Here is a 16,857-nt window from a genome sequence, read left to right as displayed (position 1 = left end):
CTGCATGCAGAAGGGGGCATAACTCAGGCTCAGGTGGCCACCTGTCAGAGAGCAGGGACCACAGACGGGGAGCCCGGAGGGCCACAGGTGTGGACTGTCATCCGTAGGTGCCCAGCAAGCGCCTGCTCCCCAGGTGTGCCCTCCACCTCCCTCGCCTGCTGGCCAGGCCTGATCCTGGGGCACCTTGCCCATGGCTATGCCTAGCCTTCCCAGTGAGGTGCCACGGTACCCTGGGGCAGGTGACACACAGGGTGGCGGGAGAGCCAGACATCGTACCCCCCGCCTGCTCCAGCAGGGTCTGTGCCCCACTTTCTGGGTCAGGACTGGGCTGAGCGGGGGGCACAGTGACCACCCTCATGGAGGAAATCTGGTCCCTGTTCCACTGAGAGTGGGCTTGCGTGTCCAGGTCCCCACCTCCCCAGGGAAGCAGATAGAGGGCAGGTAGAGCGGGCACAGCGCAGAGCCACAGGGCACCCCGGCCACCTTCACACGCACGCACCTGTCAAGATGGGGCTCTGTCCCTGGGGAGGGGTGCACAGGTCCCCAGAACCCTCCAGACCTGCTCCCACCCACACAGGAAGCAGGAAGAGTCCCTGCCGCCGGAAGCCCACGGCGACACCCAGGGGTTCCGTGGCCTCTGAGTGCCCTGCCCCTTACTGGGAAGTGTCATCTGGGGAGAATGTCCCTCCCCGGCACTGAGTGGGAAACTGGCCTCTGCCGGGGGCAGGAAGGCCAGGGGTGCTGCTGTCCCCTTCCTCAGGACCATCTTCCCATTTTGTCCCGAACGCCCAGAGGTGGACAGGGCTCGGGGAGGCCCATGGTTCCCAGCAGACAGAGCCAGCGGGTGGCCAGCAAAACCAAGCTCTGCCTGCTGGCCTCATCCCAAGCCTTTGCTTCCTGCTGAGCCGAACCACCCGGGAGCAGATGTCTGATGAGACGGTGGCCAGAGTGTCCCCTGGGTGGGTGAGGCCAGAGCGGCCCTGGGGACCTGCTGCCCAGTCTCTGAAGAAAGACATGGAACCCATATGCTGCAGGTGACCCTGGCCACCCACCCTTGGTGACGGGGTGGGTGGACCCAGGTGTCTCCCTTCTCAGGACTGGGGCCCAGTTGTGCCCCTGGGCACCAGTAGAGGGCGCCGCCTTGGGCTGGGTGAGGGCAGAGCCTGCGCCTGAGCAGGGGCAGGGACGGTGCCCCAGGTGCAGTGATTTCTACCCCTCTGCACGGGTGTCTGCGAGGACAGGGACACACAGGGACTGAGGCGGGGGGGAGACGGACGGTCAGGGGAAGGTGAGCGGGAGACGCAGGCAGAGCTGAGGACCAGGACGGGTGCAGGTGTCCCTCCCCCTCCTCCTTCTCCATGATGCCCAGCCACAGGCTCTGGGCTGGCCTGGCAGCAGGGGGCCGGGAGTGCCTGGATGTTCAAAGTGGGAGCCCTCAGCTCCCAGCAGGTCTGGGTGACACAGGGCCTGGACCCCAAGCCCCCGGAGCCCCCTCCTGTTAGGACATGGTCAGGACAGCCCCCAGGGCTCTGTGAGGCCCCTGTCCTGCTTCCCTCCAGGGGCTGCTTCCCTTCTCTGCAGGAGGTCAGCCCCTCCCTGGGGTGGGGGTCCTGCCCAGCACAGGCCTTGGATGGGAGGGAGCAGGCCACTGGTGCCAGCAGGAGTCCAGGTGGGAGCCCTCACCCCCCCACCAGGGCTGCCCTGAGGCTTGGCCTGAGGCTGGCTCTGGTCCCCTAGGCGCCCCTCAGCTGCCCGCTGCTTCTGTGTCTGGCGGCCAGGCAAGCAAGCTCAGTCCCGGGGAGGGGAGCCGGGTGGCGCCTCCCCTGGGCTGTGAGCACACAGGGGACAGGTGGTGTGGGCTGCAGGGCCTGGGCAGGTCCCCTCCTTGCTCAGGATGCCGTCTCCCCACCAGCCTGGCCATCTCCGCTTCTGGAGGCCCCAGCCAGCGTCCGCCCACCCCCACGGGACGCTGGGCGGGGACGCAGGAGCTCCAGTGGCCCAGGACTCTTTCCATGCTGCCCACCCGCAGGCTCAGCAGAGCGGCCACGGGACTTAACGGCGACCAGGTCCAGGCTGCAGCATGTGACTGCTGTGCGACCCCATGACCCCTCCCCCCACGCACAGGAGGTGGCACCAGGAGGCCACCGTGTCCGGGAACACTGAGGCACAGAGGCGGGTGACCTGCCCAAAGCTGGGGAAGCGGGGCTGCTGCTGGGCCACCGAGGGAGGGACAAGGGCTTCTCCAAGCAACAGGGGGTCGTAACCCCACCTCTTGGGCTCTGCTGGTGACCAGAACGGGCCCTGGAGCCCCAAGACCACCAGGAGGCCAGGGCCAACGTGCCCCTTCCCATGTCCCACTAGGCCTGCCCCGCTGGCCCTGTCTGCCCCAGGAGAGAGCTGGCGGGCCCATGGGGGACGGGGCCCTGTGCTAAGCTTCAAGGACAATGGAGGAGCAGAGGGGTCACTGGGCTGGGATACCAGGCTGGGTGTCCTCCCGTCACCTGGGCCAGACTATGCCCTTCCCCTGCCTGTGTAGAGGTCAGCCCCTTCCCCAGGCACAGACCGGGGAGCCCCACCCTGGCCAGGCTGCTCCAACCACGAGGCCCCAGCTCCAGCTGGCTGGAGGGACATTCTGACCCCAGCCTGGTCAGTGCACTGGCCCACACCCTGATGTCCATGCCCGGATGTCTGCAGACTCATGCACCTGGCTGTCCCTGTGCCCAGGTGGCCTCAGATCGCCACTCCATGGGTGAGTGAGCAGGGTGGCCAGATGTCCTCGGCACGCCCTTGCTGTGCACAGACTCGGCCCCAGCACAGGGCACAGGGGACAGGGCGGCACCTGCAGCCTCACCCCATCCTGCCTCCCCAGCCCCCTCCCGCCTGTTGGGCAGTGCTACTGAAAGGCCCTGGCCAGGACAGGGGTTCAGGGAGGACAGGTGGACTGGTCGGTGCCCATGGCGGGGCTCCCCTGGGAGCACAGCTGCTGTCACCAACAAGGGGCTGGTCCTGGGCAGAGGGACAGGCAGACTCTGAGGGGGAGGACAGAGGAGGGGCCAGGCCAGGCAGGACTGGCTGGTCAGGGTGCCATCTCAAGGAAGGGTGACGGCCAGGCTGCAAGGACCTCCTGACTCAGGGCAGGCAGCAGGCCCATGGTTAGGGGACGGGCTATCCCGCCCACGTCAGGGAAACATGGCGAGTCGGTCACCCTTCCATCAGCTGTGGTGACCGGGGAAGGACTGGCGGAGCCCTGGGCTTGCTGGACAGGATTCGGGCTCTCGGGCAGTGAGGATGGTGCACGTATAAGGCACTGCCCTTAGTGGCTCCCCAGGGGCCTTCCTTTAACCTGAGAACAACCTGAAGTCGGTCACTGTCTGATCCTCATTTCACAGTCCACAAAGACGAGGCACAGAGTAGGTAAGTAAGAGCCTGCAGTCACACAGCAACTGAGGTGTGGGTCAAAAGAACATGTCCAGGAGTCCAGGCGCTGATCATGAGAGTCAGGCTGGCTGCTGAGGGCCACACATGTGCACACACACACACACAGAAGCAGCCGGACACACACACGTGGACCTGTGTACACACAAGTGCATCACAAATACACACCAGGACACATTTCACAAGCAAATAGGTACGCACACACACATGCACAGGGAGCACCCTACATGTGCACACACAGGGCACATTGCACAAGCAAATAGGCACACACACACACACACAGATGCACACATACACGCACAGGGAGCACCCTACACACACACACACAGGGCACATTGCACAAGCAAATAGGCACACACACACACAGGGAGCACCCTACACGCATACACACAGGGCACACGAACACACAACCCACATGTGCACACGCACAGACACGCGCGCACGCCCCTCCTCCCGGCGCTCCTGTGTGGCGTGTCCAATACCCCTGCCCCACACCTTCCCCACCTGCTAGGCCTCGGGGGGAGGGGCCGTCTCTAAACTGCAGTCCTATTCCAGCCGGGTGGGAGGACCGGGGTCTCGGGGGACCCTCTATTTAGCTCTCAACTGTTCTTAGCACCTGGACTCCCCCCGGGGGCTGCTCAGAGCCAGAATCTAGACCAGCACCAGGAACAGGCACGTGCTTCAGCTCTGCTGGGCGGGGCGGCCGGGCTGGGAGCTCAGGGCCTGCTGGACAGACGGATGGGCTGGGAGCTCAGGCCTGCTGGACAGACGGATGGGCTGGGAGCTCAGGCCTGCTGGACAGACGGATGGGCTGGGAGCTCAGGCCTGCTGGACAGACGGATGGGCTGGGAGCTCAGGCCTGCTGGACAGACGGATGGGCTGGGAGCTCAGGCCTGCTGGACAGACGGATGGGCTGGGAGCTCAGGGCCTGCTGGACAGATGGATGGGCTGGGAGCTCAGGGCCTGCTGGACAGACGGATGGGCTGGGAGCTCAGGGCCTGCTGGACAGACGGATGGGCTGGGAGCTCAGGCCTGCTGGACAGACGGATGGGCTGGGAGCTCAGGCCTGCTGGACAGACGGATGGGCTAGGATCTCAGGGCCTACTGGGTGGACAGGTGAGAGGCTGGGCCCTGAGGGGCCGGGAGACCTGTGTTCCATCCCCACAACAGTGCGCCCAGCTCCTAGACCCCAGCCCCGGCCTGAGGTCAGCCAGGACAATAGCTCCCTCCTGGACCGGACCACAGGGCACTGTCCCCTCCCCATTCACACCCTGCTGCAGGCTGGGCGCTGTGTGGCTCAGGACTGGCCCAAGGGCAGGACCTCGTCCAGAAAGACTTGGTGTGGTCAGAATGGGGAATCCAGGCAGCAGTGGAGGCCAGGGAGGAGCCAGGGAGGGGCTACGGGTGGCCCCAGGCACCAAGCACCAAGTGCTAGACCCAACGTCAGCAGGAAAACCCAGGCCCAGGGGCCCACGCCCATGTGAACTCCACATCACCAGGCCCTGACCCCGGGACCTGGTCTGGCCCCGCGCTGGCTGTGTGGCTCAGGCTGAAGCAGCAGAGTGGGGTCCCCGTGCGGGCTGTGGGTCTCAGCAAGCACTAGCTGCTGTTGGCAGGGACGGTGACCGACACTGCTGTCCCTTGGAGTCCCCAAACATCAAACCCAGACCTTGAGGCCCCAACAGTGAGTGGAACCTAAAGCCCAGGAGTCTTGGAAGGGGGGTGACGAGGCCGACTGTGCCCAGGGCTTGGCGCTGGGCACCAGTGCAGCTCCCTGGATGTCCGGGGCAAGAGAGTACGGGGTCCCTTTGGCCTAGATGCTGTCCTGTCCTGAGGCTCCTGTCACCTGGACTGCCTCAGAGACTGACCCAGGGGCTCCGAGAGCCCCTGCTGTACCGGGCAGTCGCACCCTGTGGCTAAGACCATTCCTGCGGCTGCTGGGGACACGGTGAGCCACCCTTGGGGTGTGAGGTGGCCTCTGAGCCTCGGTCTGGCCTGTGCCAGGGCTCCGCTGCCACTCTGCGGGGCGTTGCGAGGACAGGTGCGCTGGGCTGACAGACAGGTCCCACTTGCTGCCCCCTGCCCTCCTGCTGTCTCACTTTGGGGACCAAGAGGTGGGTGTGCAAGGGCGGGAAAGGAGGCCCAGGCTGGCACCCCCTGCCCTGGCTCGTCCCAAGAGCCTCCCAGCTGCCCTAGGCCTGCAGAGCTGCCCACTGGGCGCGAGGCTCGGGAGGGCGCACCCAGCCCAGAGGCCCCCGCGGAGCAGGCTCACTGGCTCCAGCCCTGGGCGGTGGAAGCGCGAGGCCCCTCGGCGCGAGGTCCCCTCCCGAGGCCTGGCCCTGCTGCTCCTTACCCCACGTGCCAGTGTGGCTGCGGCCTCTTGCCGTCCTCGCCGGCACCGCCCAGCCTGTTGAGCGACGGGGAGCGGCTGCGGGGCCCGGGGGCGTAGCTGGCCACGCTCTTCGCCACGCCGTCCTGCCTGCTGGGCATCTGCTGCAGCAGCTGGGGCGAGAGGCTGCGGTGGGCGGTGGCCGTGGGGCACACGGCCCAGTCGGGTGCGCTGGCATGGAGGTTGTTGTCGCTGTTGGAGCGCAGCAGGACCCGGGGGGCGGCCAGCGTGTTGGGGAGCCGCCGCCTGCGGTTGGAGTAGGCCGGGGCCTCTCGGAAGGGCACTGGGCGGGAGAGAGTGAAAAGAGGTGGGTGAGTGCGTCCAGGGGGTGCCCCCGGAGGCCAGGCTCATGCATCCAAGCCCCCATGCGACCCGAGGGCGGGCCGAGCTCTCTGCGGGCTCCAGCTGGGCTCCCAGAGGCCAGGACTCACCCCCGACATGGAGGCAGGGGTGGAGATGGCAGAGGGGGCCTCCCCTGCCCCGAGGCTCCAGCCGAGGCCCAGATGGAAGGGACCGGGGTCCCAGCTTCCATCGCCAGCGCCCACCCCTTCCACAGCCTGGGAAGAGGCAGCTGGCTCAGACACACGTGGGGACAGAGCCCCGTCCAACAGGCAGCTAGGACCCTGAGCACTGCTGTGTCCCCTCCTGAGGACTCGAGGTGGGCCTCTGTGTGGGAAGAATCCCTGCCCCCAAAGTCCACAGGCTGGGGTCGAACCCTGGGCCTCAGAAGGGGATGGCTTTAGAGAGAGGCCCTCATCCAGGCAGTGACGTTAAAATGGGTCACCAGCACAGGCCCTCGTCCCACAGGGTGGTGTTCTTGTAAGAAGAGACCAGGACACGGACACACAGAGGACGCCATGCGAGGACACAGGAAGGAACCGCCGTCTGCCAGCCGCGGAGAGAAGCCTGGGGGAGCCAGCCCGGGACACCTGGATCCCGGACTCCAGTCCCCAGGACCCGAGACAAAGACCATCTGCTCTTTATACTCGGCCCAGGCCCGAGGGCCTCGCCACAGGGACGCTGGCAAGCGAACCAGGCTCCAGTCCAACCCTTCAGCCCCGACAGGGGCCCTTCCTCAGCCATCAAGCTGGGGCCCTGTGCGCCGAGAGCAGGGACTCACCTCGCCTGGTTCTGGGACGTCTGCAAGAGGCCAGGCCCTCACCCGCCTGAGCCCAGTGTGCCCAGGGACATGGAGGGGACGGCTGTCCTGGGGAGCCCAAGGGCTGTGTCCACCCTGCAGCAGCCCTGGTGCTCAGAGGGCTGGCCCTTCCACAATGGCCCTCCAGGCTACAGGGGACAGATATGCCACCAGCCCCTGAGAGGCCAAGGATGCTGGGTGTCACCCCAGCTGGTCAATGTCCACGGCAGGCTCTGTGCTCCCATGGGGTCTGCACTGCCAAAGGCCAGCACTGCTGTTGGGCCGACCCAGAGCTGTGAAGCAAGAGGCCACACAGTCCTCCAGGGAGCCCACCCAGGGACGGGACCTTCATGTCCTAAAGGAGACGTGTACCATGGATGGCCAAGGACAGGCTGGACATCTGCCCCTGGTGCTCAAGGCCAGAGAACACCATGAGGCCCATTAGAGGAACCGAGGGTGGTTGTGCCTATTGCAGGGCCAGTGGACAGTCCCTCGCAGGGGTCACAGGGGACACAGGTGGCCTTGACAGAGTTCAAGGGAACAGAGGTGGCCCTGGCAGAGCTCAGAGGGACAGAGGTGGGACTGGAAAAGCTCACGGGGATAAAGGAGGCTCTGGCAGAGCTCAGAGGGGACACACGTGGCCCTGGCAGAGCCCACAGGGGAGAGAGGTGGCCCTGGCAGAGTCACAGTGGACACAAGTGGCCCTGGAAGAGGTCAAGGGAGACAGAGGAGCCCTCTCAGACCCCACAGGAGACAGAGGTGGCCCTGGTAGAGTTCATGGGGGACAGAGGTGGCCCTGGTAGGGTTCCTGGCCCTGGTGGAGCCCCCCGGGCACAGAGGTGGGCTGGCAGGTCTCTCCTGGGACAGGTGAGAGAGGTGTGGCCCAGTGCACCCTCCTGCCTCCCAGGACGCTGGGAAGTGCCTGGGAAACAGAATTGGGACAAATCGGCACACTGCACAGAATGGCAGCAAGCTCCCTGGGGTCACAGGCTGGACTTGGTGTCCTGGTTCAGTACAGTGGGAGGGTGGGGGCCAGTCAGGGTCAGGGTCTCCCACGCAGGCAGCCTGGTGCCTCGGGCCCCTGCCCGTGGGGGAAGCCCTCTGTGGGAGGAAGACGTCGGGGCAGCAGGCCCCCGGGGACCTCAGGCCCACCCCTACTTTTTCCAGTGAAGGAGCCCACAACGGTCAGCCAGGCCGGCTGGAGACGCAGGAGGGACAGGCTGGCTGCTCTGGGCGGCTGGGCCTGGGTCCTGCAGCAGCCTCTAGGAGAAGGGCCACAGCTGGGCCAGGCCACCCAGGGGGTGCTTCTCAGGACTGAGGGAAACCACACTGGCCTTCTGGCCCTGAGCAGGCAGAGGCTGAGACACCAGAGTCCACGGTCGAGGTGCTGCAGGAGGAGTGGCGCTGGAGCTTTAGGGACCTCAGATGCCAGACCCGGGGTGGGGTGAAGGACCATGCGGGGGGCGAAGGTCCTGCAGCCTCAGACAGGGCCACCTGTCACCCCTGGGATGAGGGCCACGCGACCCTATTGGCTGCAAGACCACAAGCTCAAGCAGACACAGCGGGGTCCGGGCTTCTGGGCGGACCCTGGGCGCTCGCCACGTAGAGGACCCTGCCTGGCCTCGGGAGCAGGAGAGCTCGCAGCCGTGCCCGGCAAGGCCGTCCGTAACCCCCTGTGACCCAGGACGGGTAAGGTCTGAGCACCCCTCCTGCAAAAGCCATGGATCCGGGGGAGGCCGGCAGGGGCCCAGATCAACTCCTCAGGAAGGAAGAGTCCAGGGGAGACGGGACAGAGGCAGAAGTCACCTGCCACCATCGCCCCCGGGCTGAGATCCTCCCATTCTCCATGGAGCCCACGGTTCAAGTCCCAGCAGGTGAATTTTGATGAACATAAGCAAAGGCTGCTTTCGAATAGATTCCCAGGAATGGGTCTGCAGGGGGAGCCGGCCCGGGGGGAGGAGGGGGGGTTGCGGATTGGAACGGCCGGGACATTTTCCTATACATCTTCCCCCAAGACCAGGCAAGTTACTCAAACGGAATCACCTAGGTGACATTAGGGCGAGCGTTTTAATGAAAATCACCTTGCTTGATTACCAAGATTCCCACTAAATTAGCTTCCCGAGCACCGAGATTTCCCCAGTGCTGGTTATAGGAGGAGCCGGGGCTGGGGAGGACCTCCCTCATTCCTTTAAAGTAACCTCTGCAGAAACCTTCTGATTTCCTAAGGACGAGAGCTCCCTGTCTGACAAAACTGACTGGTACTATCCATGGAAATGATGGTTTTTTTGTGAAAAGGGTTAAAAATAACTCTTTTCCTGTCTGAAAATGATTAATATTCCACCCAACTGTTTCTTCTTTCAGGCAATCTGCAAACTCTGGGTGGGTGGATATTTTCTTAGCCGTCTTACATGCATTTATTTATACATTTTCCCCCACAATAAAAAAGCCCCACAAGGAATGACAAAGACCGTATGCACTTTTAAAGTCCGCCACGAGGCTTCTCCATCCACTCCATGAAATTGCCAGCCGGGGCGGCCAAGGGGAGCTGGGGAGTGGCTTTGAAGCACCTGCCCATCTGGGGCAGCGGCCATGTGCCCTGACCTCCCTCGGCAGGTGCTCAGCAGCCCTCAGGTAACGGGCAGCCTAGACTCACAACTTCCCTGATTTTCCTAGGACTTAGTTCTTAACGAGCCCCCTCCGGCACAGTCACCATGGGTGGACATTCCGGAACGTGGTTCTGCAAAGGCTGGTGGCTTAGAAACCAGTCGAATAAAAGGGCACCTTCAACCGTGTCCATCTCCCAGACCAACCAGAGCCGAACGGTATCACAAACCACAAAGATGCCCTTGCCCGACTCGACTAAGCACCGTGGTCCTGGGAGGAACTGGAAGTCCCCGTCCCCGGACCCGAAGGCTGCTGGTCCCTGGCCCGACGCTCCTTACCTTCCTTCTTTGTGAAGGCATTTAACAAAGACTTCATTTTCCCTCCGACTTTGGCAGTGGTCCGCTCATTATATAACCTTCTCGGCGGGGAGGAAGGCTAGGCGCGCAGCCCGGCCCCTCCGTGCTGGAGCGGCTGGGACCCTGGGAGTGGCGGCGGGCGTCTGGGCACTGTGCGCTCCCGAGCATCGCTGGGCATGCCAGACCCAGCGTGCTGGTGACAAAGCCCACCCCATATTCTGTCTGTCAGCTGGGAACCAACTGTCGTTGATGGGGCTGCTCTCAGAGCCGGCTACCTCTGGCGGCGTTCGTCATGTGAGCTGAGCTGGGCGCTGAGGAGCGGCACCGCACAGGGTTAACGGCGGGCGGGCGGGCGGGCGGGCGAGCTGGCGGCCAGGAGACGCTGGGAGGTATCTGTGAGCTCCAGCCCCAGTTATCCAAGGAAACCCGGGCTGGTGCTCCGTGCGCCTGCGGCTAAATATAATGCACTGTGCTTTTCTATTTTTTTTTTTTTTTAAAAACAAAATTTAAAAGAAAAAGCCAAGTCTGTTTGCCAGCTCGCAGATGTGGTAAGAAAGTCAGGGAAGCAAACATCCAGGCGCCAGCGAGGGCGCCCAGCAGACCCAGGAGCGCCCGGCAGGCACGCCGGCATCTGGGATTCTGACCGCGACCTATATTTCCCTTTGAGAGAATCAGCCGCGAGCTCACGAGAGCTCACTGAGCTCACGTTGTGGTAACGACCCTGGAAGAAGCAAGAGTCCGCCCCCTCCTGCTCTTTTTCTTTTTTCAAGAGGGATGATAAAACAATGAGATTGCAGAGCACCCGGGTGGATCCCCCAGGCAGCGAGGACAGCAGCTTTTCACAGCCACCTCCGGAGTCTCTACATTTGCATGCCAACAGAGGTCCTGACAAAGCAGCCAGGATCCCCAAAGGCCACCTAAGGAAGTTCTGCCCCAGCAACCCAAAGACAGGGCTGCGCTCTGCAGCCCTCGGCGCAGGGGGGACACGAGTTTCCCCTACACCAGGAGCAGGGCCCGAGGAGGCTCAGTGGAACGTCCCGGGGGCAGGGCTCTGGCTGTGATTAAGGGTGCGTTCTGTGGTTGCTAAGAGAACTGCTTCCGAATCTTAAAAAAAGAAGAGAGAGAGAGAGAGAGAGAAGAAATGGGAGAAGACCAATTGGAAGGCGGGAGTTGAATTCCATATGGCCGACGCACTTCCACACAAACGCTGTGAAGGAGGGAAGGCAGGCACCCTGCAGCAGGAGGCTGAGGCTGTGCCACACAGACCCTGGGTTCCGGGGGCAGAGACGGTGCCAGGTCTGCTGGGTGTGTGCCTCCAGGCAGCTGAACATTCAGACACGGCTCATGTCAGACCGCCCCGCGTCTCAGAACCCAGGCGAAACAGGCTCCGAGACGCGCGGGAGGAAGCCACCTTCCAGACAGGACGCCACCCACAGGCCCGCACACCTCATGCACCTCTTTGGGCCTTGGGACGAGGCCACCAGCTCCCAGAACCTCAGTCAGACACATGGGGTCACCCACAGTGACACAGCTGCTCTGTCCCACCTGGGAGGAGCTGATGGCTGTCTCTGGGGTAGGGTACGCTGGCCAGGGCTCCAGGGTGGCCATGTCACAGAGGGACTCCTCTGTACCGAGGGACTCCTCTGCGGAGGTGGGGGTCCAGCCACTCAGGTGCCAGCCACGTGGGCCGAGGAGACTCTCTGGGATATCCAGAGATGCCCGATGCCCTCCATCTGCCCGTGCTCGGTCCATCCCAAGCCAAGTTCCCTGCCGTCACTGCTCTGGCACTGCCGTCTGTGCCACCAGCGTGGCGCAGAGAGCGTGCACTCTCCCAGGCTGGCAGAGCCAGAGGCCAGCCCTCGTGCCACAGGCTGGCGGGGTCCTGCCCGCTTCGCAGCCCTGCCAGCTGCTCTGACCTTGGGTGGAGGTCAGGCCGATGCAGACTCCCCGGGGCCTCCTTCACCTTGTGGAGAAGGCAGGCAACGTGCTGGGGAGGAAGACACCCGCAGGACCGAGATCAGGCCCACTGGGGCAGAACCAGAACTCAGCAGCATGGCGCAGCCCCACACGTGGCCCCCAGAGTCTCAGTGCCCAGCACCTGCGTGGAGTGGCCGCTCCTCTGGGGCACTTCCCATGGTGGGTGAGAGCTGGGACCTAGGCTGCCCAGCGGGAAGAAGAGGAGCGTCCCCAGCAGAGCCGGGTGGGTCCAGCAGTGGCTGGGCAGCAGGGAGGGAGGCCCCGCTCTATCCCGTGCCCTCTGCCTCCCCAGACCCCGCACTCTCCTGTGCCCCTCGGGTTGGGGACCATGTACTAGGAAGGCCCAGGGGCACCCAGGCCTGTCTCCTCCTCAGGTGTCATGGTGCTGGGCAGAGGACACAAGCAGGCTCTGGACAAACGACAACAGACCCCCGAGAGCCCCATGCCAGAGATCCCTCCTCTGAGCACCTGCAGCTCTGTCCAGAGGCGGAGGTCACGTCCCACCCACACCTTCAGGAAGCCGAGCGAGTCACTCGTGGAGCTTGGAGCTGGGACCCCATCAGACGCACTTGCAGCCTGCTCTGGGGTCCCGTGTGAGCCCCAAGAAGCCCTGCTGGGTGAGTCGTCCATCTGTGCCACCCTCCTGGCCACCTGGCCTCCCTAGCGACGGGGACTTACGGCCCACGCACATGGCCCTGGATGTCGAGCAGGCACAGCCTCCCTGCTCGGAGGTGACGTGGCTCTGGGCCCATGCATGAGTGCCCTGCCCCTTGGCTCCAGACCACAGGCCATGGCCCACTACTGGCCCCCTGTCCCCAACTAACTTGGTGGCCAACCAGGCACAGAAGGCAGAGTCCACCCAACACACAAGGCTACTGGGCTTGCCAGGGCACCTGCCGGCCTGCCTGTGTGGCCGGGGGGTCAGGGGGTGGGCTCTGTGTGAGTAAGCACGTGAGCGCTGGTCAGGCCTCAGCTGCTGCGGGAGGGGAGCAGCCTGCCCTGTCCCCAGCACGAGCTTGTCCACTGGGCCCCGCGCCCTCCAGATCCCAGGGTCGAGCCGGGCTGCCATGGAAGCCGGGCAGTGAGCAGAGGCTGGGGCAGGACCCCAGGGCTCCCTAACCGTCTCCCCAGGGACAGCCACGCTGGGGTTCAGAGTCAGGGTGACACTGGACAGCCCCTCCCCGGGACTCCCACCTCCAGAGCCCTCTCCCAGTACCTCGCCCCAGGGGGGGTCCAGGACCTGTCTGGAGTTCCCTGAGGCCAGCCGCAGGGCTCTGTGGGGTCACTGCTGAGCCCGGGGTCTGGAGGAGCCGGCTCTCCCTGCTCCCCGCCCATGTGCCAAGACGCTGTGCTCTTCCCCTTGTGCCCACGCAGTCCTTCACAGGCACCTGCAGTGACCGTGCAGAGGGCGCGGGCTGCATTTCTCGTGGACTTGTCCTGGCGGACAGGTGGGGAGGGCTGGCGGCGGGCAGCAGAGACGGTCTAGAAGCTCCCTGGGAACCCGTCCTGCCGCCGGCCACCCCTGTGGGCAGCTGAACACCTCTGGGTCAGGGATGCCCCACGTCCACGGACACAGAAGAGAGCAGAAGGAAGGAGGAGACGGAGGCCCTGTGGCTGGGAGTGTCCAGAGGGAGCCGGTGACCCCTCGTGAGCCCTGAGGCGCCCGCTTCCCAGCCTGGCCCCTCAGCCCCCGGGGCTCCCCTGCCCAGCACGGTGCCAGCCCCTGGGTGTGTATTGCAGGCAGCCCCTGTGGCCCTCTGTGGCCGTCCCTGCCCGCCCATCCCCATTGCAGGCCCCTCAGGCTCAGCGAGCCCTTCAGTCGCACGTCTTTGACAACTGCCTGACAACAGGCTGAAAATAACCTCACTTCTCGCACAAAAACGGCTCTTTGCACATGGAACATTCCGGCACTCTGCAGGCCCGTCAGGAGGCGGCCCAGGTGCTGCAGACAGGCCGTGGGGCTCTGCTGTGCCAGAGAGGGGCAAAGACGACCCGCCTAAGAGAGCCAGTGCCCATCCCTCTGCTGGGCTTCACGGTGGCCGGGGACACCCCTGAGCGGGTTCAGGCCCATGTCCTGTGTCAGATCGTGTCCTGTGTCCTCTGAGCCCTAGTCCAGCTGCCCAGGCAATCCCAGCCCCCGAGTCCCCACCTCTAGAGTGGGGTGGCCTCAGGGAAGAGGTCGGTGTGCTCAGGGCCTGGGAGAGGACCGCCCGCACGCAGTCCCAGCTCTGTGACCTGGGAAAGTCACACGCTCTCTCTGTGCCTGTTCCTCACCTATGAAGGGGGACGTCAAGGTGCTGGGGCGGTCAGGCACTGGTGCCTGCTACGGTGCGTGGGCCGAGTGGCCGTGGTGATCCCTAAATGCCCTTAATTTCCAAAGTCTGCGGGCAGCTAGCTGTCCAGGCTGCCCCCACCCCACCCACCCTGTGCCGGACAAGATAGGGGTCTGTCAGAAGGGGTCTGCTATCTTTTTCGGTGTCACCTCCTAGGGGACTCATTGTGGCATTGGAGAGATCCCCCCAGGCCAGCCCCCAGGGCACTTTCTGGTGTCAGGGAAGCCAAGTCTGCAGGGGCAGGTGCCCTGTCCCCTTCTCCTCTCTACCCACTCGGGCGGGGGCTCCCTGCTCTGGGAGTGAATGGATGAGACTGTGAGGACAGAGGTGGCGCCCCCCCACCCCTCTACCCCCGTCCCCAGGGTCCCACGCCGCTCCTGCAGGCACAGAGACCGTTGGTCTCCAGTTGTACTCAGGCCTTCTGAAGCGAGAGGCCACCCTCTCTGTCCCTGCTCACCCAGGGCCACACTGAGTGGGGCTGGTGCCAAGACACAGCCAAGCTGCCCTCCAGCCCCCAGACCTGGCGAGGCCTCCCTGCCCAGGCAGGTCACCAGTCCTCAGGCCAGCGTCCTCTGTCCTCGCTGTGACTGCAGATTCCCCACTCCAGCCGGGCTGCCTTCCTGGGGGGGACACCAGGGCCCCTCTCAGGGCCTCTGCAGGTGGCAAGGAGGGGCTGGTGGGCGTGGCCCCCTGGGCTGTGCCATCCAGGGTGACACCGTGACCTTCCAGGCACAGGGCCCCCAGCCTGGCTCCAGGCTCCCCCTGGTTCACTGTGACACCTGACACCCCAACGAGCAGAGGGGTTCCTTGCTGAGGAGGAGCCGGAGCCAAGCCAGCTTCTGACCTGAGCTCAGGAAAGGCCGTATTTGACCTGGGCAGCCTCTGGCCAGACGGGAGGCTCAGGGGATCCCAGGGGCAGGAACCAACTCCAGAGGTCTCAGTGCCCACCAGCCCAGGTGGGGAGCAGCCCCAGCCCAGCCCCCACAGCCCGCGGGCCCGGCTTCCTCTCCTCGTAAGACTGCGACTTAACTATTAGTCGGCAGCTTCTCGTCTCACAATAATTGCTAAATGAATCATACTTTTATAAATAAGCCAGATATAGAAAGGCGCCTCAGCAATAATGCGGGGTTCTCATTGCACAGGGTGGAGGTGTCTGCGGCATGTGTAAAGTGCCGCCCGCCGGAGCCGCCAGGCCCCTGGAGCACCCCAGGGAGTAGCGGGGCGCGGCACTGAGGAGCGCACTGTGCAAACCCCCTTGGTCTTAGGTGCAAGACTGTGGCCAGGGCAGGGCCTCAGAGCTGGAGTGGGGCTGACCCCAGAGAGCTGGGGGTCCCCAGGTGCATCTGAGAAGGGGAGGGGCAGGTGTGGCCATGGCCTTGGGCAGCACCAGGCACCTCTTCTGAGACTTGGGTGACTGAGGACATTGGACCTCCCACAGGGGAAACAGGCCCCAGTGACCTGGTCACTTAGCCAAGAAGCAGACCCAGGGCCTGGACATGGGGCCCAGCGGGCAGTACCCCTGCAGGGGTGGGGGTGTGCTCCGGGGGAAGACCCGTCCAGCTGTGTGGGAGCCCGGGCAGGGCCAGTCCCCTGGGAGGCGCTAAGGGCAACAGGGCACATGGCGGTCAGCAGCGCCTGGACTGGATTTCATGGGGTGCCCTGCCTTACGTCTTTGGGCCACATTTCACAAAGTGAGTGAGACGATGGTGCTGGGGATTAAGTACTTCCTGGGTGCAGTACTGGGCACGGTGTGCCCTTGGTGGACGGCTTGGCCTTTTGCCTTGGTGATTGTCAACGTCTTGTTGGGAAGATGCACAGGAGCTGCTGAGCCCCAGTGTGGGGACGGGGACCAGAGTGACCACGGGCCTGATGTCTGTTCCAGGACAGAAGCAGGGGCTGGTCCTGGGAACAGCCGAGGGACAGTCTGGCTCTCCTTGGGTCCAGGAGAGGGCCTAGAGGCTCAGAGAGCAGCTTGCAGGTCCCTGGGACAGGCCCTCAGCTTGGTACGGAGTGGGACCTGGCTTGGGACCTTCTGCTTGCCCTGAGGCCCCCTGGGCTTCAAGGTGACCTTGGCAGCCTCACGGATGGTGCGTGCTATGGATCGGTCTCCCCTGCAGCCCGGTGGCCGAGACCCTCTGGGACCAGGGCTGTGGCTCCCGGGACACAGCTGCTGCTTCACACTGGGAACGGCCACCTGTGCCCACTGTGCCCACCTGGCTGTCTCTGCTCAAGGGTCTGCTTCCTGCCCCCAAGGCCAGAGCCAGCTCCTCCTGGAGTGTCCTGGACAGACACTTCTGCCCGCGCTCAGCCTCGACCACACCCCAGGGCCGAGGGCTGAGCCGGTGCCCCCTCCCTGCAGGCCCCTCTCTTTTCCTGGGTGGGACTCAGACCCAACTCTGAGGACCCCGGGGGCAGCTTTGACACAGATGACCACTTGGTCAGAGCATGGGGTCAGGCTTCACCCTGGCTCTGCCCACTCTGCTTCCCCACCCAACTCTCAGCCGAGATCCATGGTTTCTGCCAGAAGTCCCTTCCCGAGGTGGCTGCCGTCCCCAGGTCCCTGCAGATCTCCCGTCACCAAGACAGCTGCCTTCAGGGGACACAGCAGTCACCACCAGTGCGACG

The 16,857-nt window shown here is 64.3% G+C and overlaps 1 protein-coding gene across 13 annotated transcripts in view; it reads right to left on the bottom strand.

Moving 5' to 3' along the window:
* The window catches only part of Shank2 (SH3 and multiple ankyrin repeat domains 2), a 402,506-nt gene that overhangs the window by 205,377 nt on the left and 180,272 nt on the right, over positions 1-16,857 (bottom strand). For 12 of the 13 annotated variants that reach the window (XM_058579387.1, XM_058579391.1, XM_058579384.1 and 9 more), the window contains one exon: positions 5,789-6,107. In XM_058579387.1, coding sequence (XP_058435370.1) covers positions 5,789-6,107 — 319 coding nt within the window. Of the gene's footprint in view, positions 1-5,788; positions 6,108-9,904; positions 10,231-16,857 lie in introns of those variants that run through there. The other variant, XM_058579393.1, reaches the window with a different exon arrangement.

The sequence above is a fragment of the Marmota monax genome, unplaced genomic scaffold, assembly GCF_021218885.2.
Source record: "Marmota monax isolate L192 unplaced genomic scaffold, Marmota_monax_Labrador192_F-V1.1 WCK01_AAM20220418_F8-fsc00038, whole genome shotgun sequence".
Classification (NCBI taxonomy): domain Eukaryota; kingdom Metazoa; phylum Chordata; class Mammalia; order Rodentia; family Sciuridae; genus Marmota; species Marmota monax.
The sequence above is the reverse complement of the archived record's forward strand: the minus strand, read 5'-3'. Positions and strand labels throughout refer to the sequence as shown.